This window comes from Passer montanus, unplaced genomic scaffold, assembly GCF_014805655.1.
Source record: "Passer montanus isolate IOZ18808 unplaced genomic scaffold, ASM1480565v1 scaffold37, whole genome shotgun sequence".
In the NCBI taxonomy this organism is placed as follows: Eukaryota; Metazoa; Chordata; class Aves; order Passeriformes; family Passeridae; genus Passer; species Passer montanus.
Genome location: NW_024368485.1, coordinates 4,063,959 through 4,070,585, shown reverse-complemented (window position 1 = coordinate 4,070,585; position 6,627 = coordinate 4,063,959). Strand labels below are relative to the sequence as shown.

Below are 6,627 nucleotides of genomic sequence, written 5' to 3'. Positions count from 1 at the left end.
TCCCTCCCGCCGAGACGCCCTCTCCGCAGAAATCCCGGCGTGTTTTCTCCTGCCAGGATATTCCCTCCCTGCCCCGCTGCAGGACCTGCCCCTTCCCACACAATGAAGGGATCGACGCCAGCGGCAGCGGCTGGAGGAGCCAGGGAATGCCAAACCCCATCCCGAGCGCATCCCAGCCCGCTGCCCGGCAGGGCGGGGACGCGGGGACAGTCCCCTGGGGGTGGGCAGCCCCCGGGGCCAGGTGGTGTGGCGGGGAGGTGGCCACGGAGCCCCGGGATGCGGGAGAATCCCGGGAGGAAGCTCAGGGAGCGATTCCAAGGGATCCCACCGAGTGCTCCCGCTCCAGGAGAGCTGCTCTGGAGCAGGGACGGTGCTCACCCTGAGGCAGGGTGCCCACGGTTGTCACTTTTTATTAAAGTTCCTTATTATAGAAATATCCCATAAAACGTCCTGGCACTTTTGGTCCATTTCCAGAGGCACTGGGAAGGGGCTGGAGAAAGGGCTCCAGCCCGGATGCTCCTTGGGGAAGCCGGGAATTGCTCCCCTGGGCTGGGACAGAGCCGGGAATGCTCCCGGCAGTGCCCGGGGACGGAGGGAACCACGGCATCCAACAGTCCTCGGGAGTGTGGGGAAGGAGAAGGAAAAACTGAAAGCAAGGGGGAGAAAATACAATAAAATAAAATAAAGAAGGAAGACTGAGTCTCTTCCGTCATCCCTTTCCGATCCGACGGAGGATACGTGTCCCTCCGGGAATGTCCTGCCGGGGATTTGCCGAGGCAGAAAGTCACCTGTCACCGCCCAGGCTGTCCCCTTGTCCCCGCTCCCGGCTTCAGCCCCCGGCTGCAGGAGCTGATTCCAAGATTCCAGGAGTCCCTGGGCAGCTGCTCGGCGGCTCTAGGACGAGGAGGTCGGGATGGAGATTCCGTGGATGGCGCTCAGGGGCTCCGGAGCTTTCCCCACGGGGCTGGGGGGTTTTCGGTCCACCCCTGCAGGAAGGGGGAGAGGGAAAAGGACACACGAGGCAGGGGATGGAGGGACTCCGAGCGCGGGAGGACGCCCCAAAATCCGCCTCCAGAGCTGCTCGGGGTCCCCCCAGCAGCGATTGTGACCCCCAGTGACAGGGACAAGGCTGGTGGCGCTGCCAGGGACGCGGGGTGGCCCGGCCCCGAGCAGCCCCAGCCACGCGCAGAGCGCATCCCTAAAAGTTCCTAAAATCTGGGGAGTCCTGGGAGGGAACAGTGCCCGGGAGGGGAAGGGGACAGGGCATTGCCACCGTTCCAGAGGTGATGAAATTCCTGCTGAGCTCCGTCCCACCGCAGCTCAGCCCTCGGGAATTCTGCCTTCAGGCACCGGGATGTTCATCCCGGGGCTGCTGGAGGGGTTTCGGGGGAAATCCAAGAAACTGGGAAAGGGCTGAAATTGCCTGGCTGGACTTTCCTTCCTTCTTTCCAGCCTTTTCCCATTTTTCCCCACTCGCTACAGGTATCCCCCAGCCCACCCTGCCCTTCCTCCTCCAGCTCCTTTGTCGGATAATCCCACATTTTCCTCGTCCCAGAAAAGTGGCAGAACCAGAAAACCGATCCAAAGGGAAAAATGGGGAAAATTTAAAATAAAATTTAAAGAGAAAAATAAAAATCAATTCAAAAACCACACGCAAATAAACCCCACCAATAAATCAAAAACCTACAAAGGTTTAGAGAAAGTCTGGGGACAAAACAGCTTAAAAAATTGGGAAATCAGAAAATTCAGGCTCCAAATAATTTTTAAAACCTCCAAAATACGTTAAATATGCAAAGGTGGCTGTGGTCGTTTTATATACTTTTTTTTTTCTTTCCTACTTTGTAATACTTTTCTTTCCTTCTCTCTCTTTCCTTTCTGTCCCTTTTTTAAGGTGGCTGTGGTCGTTTTATATACTTTTTTTTTTTCTTTCCTTCTTTGTAATATTTTTTTTCCCTTCTCTCTCTTTCCTTTCTCTCCCTTTTTTAATTTTTTTTTTTTTTTAATCTTTAAACAATCGGTTTGAATTATTTATTTTCTCCCTCAGTCCCTCCTCCCCGGCACAGCTGAGGTTACAACTCGCAGCAGGTTAGAAACGGTAAAATTATTAAAAACCAAACAAATAAAAAACTAAATCAAACAAACAAACACAAAAAAAAAGTAACAGAAAACAACAAAAAATTTTTAAACCCCAGAGAAAACAACACAAAAAAGGACGATTAAACAGGGAATTAATTGTAAATTAATTAAAGTAATAGAAAGTAAAAAAATTCCGGGAAAAATTACAAAAATGTCGAAGGGAAATTTATAGCCAGGGCGGAAAAATCGGGATTTTTAAAACGAGAGAATCGAGCTCTGTTAATGAGACGAAATAATTAACGGGAGATAAAAGCAACGCCCCCTCGGACGGCCTCAAATTGCTCCCGTGGGATTCCCGGCAGAGCGTTCGGAGGGAAATCATTCATTAATAACCCCGGGAACCAATTAAATAAACTAACAGTTAATTATGATAACTAATAACTCTAAACAAACAGTTCAATCATTGCTGTCAGTTCACAATTAACAGGTAATTACTGGGAATTACTGATTCCCTGTGAAGGCTTCTGCTTTTGCAGAAAGGCTCCGGGTTCTTGGAATGGGGGACCAGGGGAGAGGCTCCCGCTCTGTCCGCCACATTCCCGGGGGGATGAGCAGCCCGGGGACCCCCCTCATTCCCTGGCGCTTCCCGGCGAGCGAGCAGGGAAATCCCAACGCGGGGATCCCCGGAACCCCGGCAATGGGGGGGATCGCTCAGACCCCTCCTGTCCCCGCGCTGTCCCCGCGCTGTCCCCGCTCACCTTCACTGCCGGGCTGCTTGAAGGCCATGGCCAGCTCGCCGCCGGCCACCGTCACGCCGTGGCCGTGGTGGCCCAGGGGGGTCCCCTGCGGCTGCCAGGGGGGGCCCGGGGCGATGTAGGCGCCGGGGGAGCCGCCGTAGACGCCGGGCTGGCCGGAGGGGGGGTAAGCGCAGGCCGGCAGGAATGTGCCCATGGAGGAGAGCCCCGCGCCGGGCTGGGGACAGGGACGGGCACACAAGGGGACAGGGGCTCAGAATCCGCGGGGGGATCCCGCTCGGGGGCGGACGGGGCTCCCCGTCCTCTCTCCCCACCTCGCTGGCCCCTCCCTGCTCCCCCCGCCTTGTCCTCCCCTGCCCCATTCCAGCCCCACTGGTGCCATGCTTCCCTGTCCCCTCGTGTCCCCAGCCCTCACCTGCGGGTATTTGATGTCCCCTCGTGTCCCCAGCCCTCACCTGCGGGTATTTGATGTCCCCTCGTGCCCCCAGCCCTCACCTGCGGGTATTTGATGTCGCCGTCCAGGGCAGCCTTGTCCAGCCCGTTGACCGCCTGGCCCGGCCCGGGAAAGCCGCTTCTGTTCACGCTGGGCCACTCCTCCATCTTTGGGGGGTACGCGGCCCCCTCGGTGCCAGCCAGAGCCCCTGGGGAACAAAACGTCAGCGCCGAGCACCCCGGGCCAGGCCCGAGCAGCTTTTGGGGTGAAACAGAGGGAATTCCGGCTTTTCCAAACGCCTAAACCCAAGGACTGGGGGCACAAGAATCCGCGTTCCCTCCAGCATCCCGAAATTTGGGGTCGCACGGCGGGGAGAGGCTGTGGTGTCCCCCCCAAAACCCGCTCGCCGTCTCCCCCCTCCGTCTCCCAATTCCCAATCCCCGATAATTTAGGGGCTCCAATTTCTCTCCCGACGAAGGGGATTTGGAGAAGTGACATCGGAATTTTAAGGATAAATGATTGCGCGGGGGGGAAACGCATGCGGTTGATTTACCCGGGCCTTTGGAAGGATGAAAGGACCCGCCACCCCCTGCCACGGCCCGCTTGTCCCCCCTTGGAGCCGCCGGGGCTCGGCCTTGGCGCTGCCGGTGCTCCCGGAGCCCCAAAATTCCCAGATTCCTCGGAAGAATCCTGGAGGCCGGATCCGAGTTGCCTTCTCTTCCCTTTCCTCCCTGATTTTTCCTCTCCTCTTATTTTTTCCTCTTTTCCCCTCTTTTTCACATATATATATATTTAATTTTTTTATTATTTTTAAAATCCCCCTTTGCGGAGCGAAATTCAGGGCTCCGAATTTGCGGTCGGCAATCTATCATCCCTAGGAAAATATTTTCCACATTTTTCATAAAAAGTTCAAGATGTGGCTGAGCCGAGGCCGCATCTGGCCCCGCCGCCCCGACGGGCTGGTGGAGCGGGGGGAGGCCCTTGGGAGAAAAAAGGGGAAAAATGGGGGGCGGGGGGGGAAAGAAAAATATACGAAACAAAAAAAAATTGGAACAAACAGCAAAAAAACCCGAAAGAAACAACAAAAACTCGAAATAAACTAAGAAGCTGAAACTAATAAAAAAGCAGGAAAGACGCAAAAAGGCACGAAATGAGCAAAGAGGCACGAACCAAATAAAAAAAGCCGAAAGAAGCAAAAAAGAGAAATCGCCGAGCGAGCCAAGAGGCAGGAAACAAACAAAACCCCCGAAACAAATAAAAAACCCGAAACCAACAAACAAAACAAAACAAACAAAAAAAAGAACAAAAAACCGCCAACACAAAGAGACAAAAAAAAATAATAAAAAATGAAATAAAAAAAAGCTAAACCGACAAAAAATAGGCCAAAAAAAGAAAACTCTGAAAGGATGAGGGGTGGGGGGGTCGGAATTGCCGGTACCCACCCGCCTGCTCCACGAAGGTGCGGATGCCCAGGATGTTGGTGACCGAGTGCGCCGAGGGCCAGGAGCGGGGCAGCGCCACCGGGGGTGCCCCGAGGTGTCCCCCGGGGTGCGGGCCGGCCTTGGCGGGCGGCGGGGCGGCGGCGCCGGGGTACGGGTACTGGTAGATGTGGGCGCAGGGCAGCGCGGCCGGGGGCGGCCCGGCGGGGGCCAGCGGGCCGATCTTGTTGCGCAGGATGCGGCTGATGGAGCTGACCGAGGGCACGTTGTACTTGTCGCACACGCCGTCGGCCAGCAGGCGGTCGCGGATCTCCCAGGCGAAGATGCCGGGGTCGCCCTGCTTGTAGTCGCGGATGTGCTTGACCACGGCCGGCGTGGTGACCCGCGGCTTGCTGCCGCCGATGGCCCCGGGCAGGATGGAGCCCGTCTCGTGGTAGCGGGCCAGGATCTTGCTGACGCAGCCGTGCGACACGCGGAGCTGGCGGCTGATGTCGCAGGGCCGGATGCCGAGCTGCGCCAGCTCCACGATCCGCAGGCGGATGGCGTTGGGCAGCGGGCGCCCGTTCACGAAGACGCCGCCCAGCTGGTTCACCTCGCCGTAGGTGTGCTCTGCGGGGCGGGAGGGCACGGCATGGCACGGCATGGCACGGAGCGGCACGGAGCGGCACGGCACGGGGGCGGGATGGGGATGGCGCTGCAGCGGGAAGGGGAGAGGGGAGAAAAGGGGGGAGAAAGGGGAAGGGGAAGCCAGGAAGGAGCAAAAAAGGGAAGAAAGGAAAAGGAATGGAAGAAAAGGAAAGGGGGGGGAAAAAAGGAAGAAAAATTGAAGGAAAAAAAGAAGGGGGAAAAAGGAAGAAAAATTGAAGGAAAAAAGAAGGGGGGAAAAAAGGAAAAAGGAAGGGGGGAAGAGGGCACGGCATGGCACGGCATGGCACGGAGCGGCACGGAGCGGCACGGCACGGGGGCGGGATGGGGATGGCGCTGCAGCGGGAAGGGGAGAGGGGAGAAAAGGGGGGAGAAAGGGGAAGGGGAAGCCAGGAAGGAGCAAAAAAGGGAAGAAAGGAAAAGGAATGGAAGAAAAGGAAAGGGGGGGGAAAAAAGGAAGAAAAATTGAAGGAAAAAAAGAAGGGGGAAAAAGGAAGAAAAATTGAAGGAAAAAAGAAGGGGGGAAAAAAGGAAAAAGGAAGGGGGGAAAGGAAAGGGAGGAAAAACAAAAAGAGAATGAGAGGAGAAGAGGGGAAAGAGAGAGAGAAAAAGAGCCCAAGGTAAGGGGAAAGAGAGAAAGGAGAAATACAGACGTAAAAGTGAGATAAAAGTGAGATAAAAGTGAGATAAAAGTGACAGTAAAAAAAGAATGGGGAGGAAAGACAGGGAAAGAACGAGAGGAAAAGAAAAGTCAGAAACGACGAGGGAGAAAAAAAAGGACACAGAAAAAGCAGAGCGGGACAAAAGGGGAGAAGGCAAAAGAACGGGAGCGGGAGAAGAACTCGCAGGCAGACAGCGGAGCGAAAGCGAAGGGAGGCGCGGGGAGCACGGAGCAGCCCGGAGCCCTCCCGGCACCCCGGCACCCCCAGCCGCCTCCTGCCCCTTCCCGGTGCCCTGCTCGGCCAGGAGCCCGTCCCGGAGCCCGTCCGGGGCCGGCCGCACTCACCCATGGCCCGGCGCGGGGAGGGCGCAGCCGCGGCATAGAGAGCGAGCCCGGGGGGCGGCCGGGCCGGGGGGTCCTGGCGGCGCCGGCAGCGAGCCCCGCTCGCGGGGAGCCCCCGCCGCTCCTCGGGATCAATTTGACGTGGGAATCGCGTCAATCGCGGCCGTCACGGCGGCGGCGCCGCCGCCCATTGGCTCCCGCCCGCTCCTAAATGGCCGCGGCCGGCGGGGCCGGGGGAGCCGCCCCCTCCGCCCGCCCCCTCGGGGCCCCGCCGCC

At 57.3% G+C, this 6,627-nt stretch overlaps 1 protein-coding gene across 1 annotated transcript; it reads right to left on the bottom strand.

Moving 5' to 3' along the window:
* Window positions 1-767: 767 nt before the first annotated feature.
* On the bottom strand, window positions 768-6,390 carry PAX1 (paired box 1). Its single transcript, XM_039716868.1, has 5 exons — window positions 6,355-6,390; window positions 4,707-5,397; window positions 3,327-3,472; window positions 2,835-3,048; window positions 768-986 (listed from the first exon to the last, which is right to left on the bottom strand). The coding sequence occupies exons 1-5, from the start codon at window positions 6,388-6,390 to the stop codon at window positions 895-897; spliced, it is 1,179 nt and encodes a 392-aa protein (XP_039572802.1). The 3' UTR covers window positions 768-894.
* Window positions 6,391-6,627: the final 237 nt, after the last annotated feature.

Coding starts and splice junctions, on each gene's coding strand:
- PAX1 (XM_039716868.1), bottom strand. CDS start 6,390: ATGCCGCGGCTGCGCCCTCCCCGCGCCGGGCCATGG. Junction 3,473..4,706: donor CACCTTCGTGGAGCAGGCGG/GTGGGTACCGGC, acceptor TTTGTTCCCCAG/GGGCTCTGGCTGGCACCGAG. Junction 987..2,834: donor CAAGCAGCCCGGCAGTGAAG/GTGAGCGGGGAC, acceptor CCCTTCCTGCAG/GGGTGGACCGAAAACCCCCC.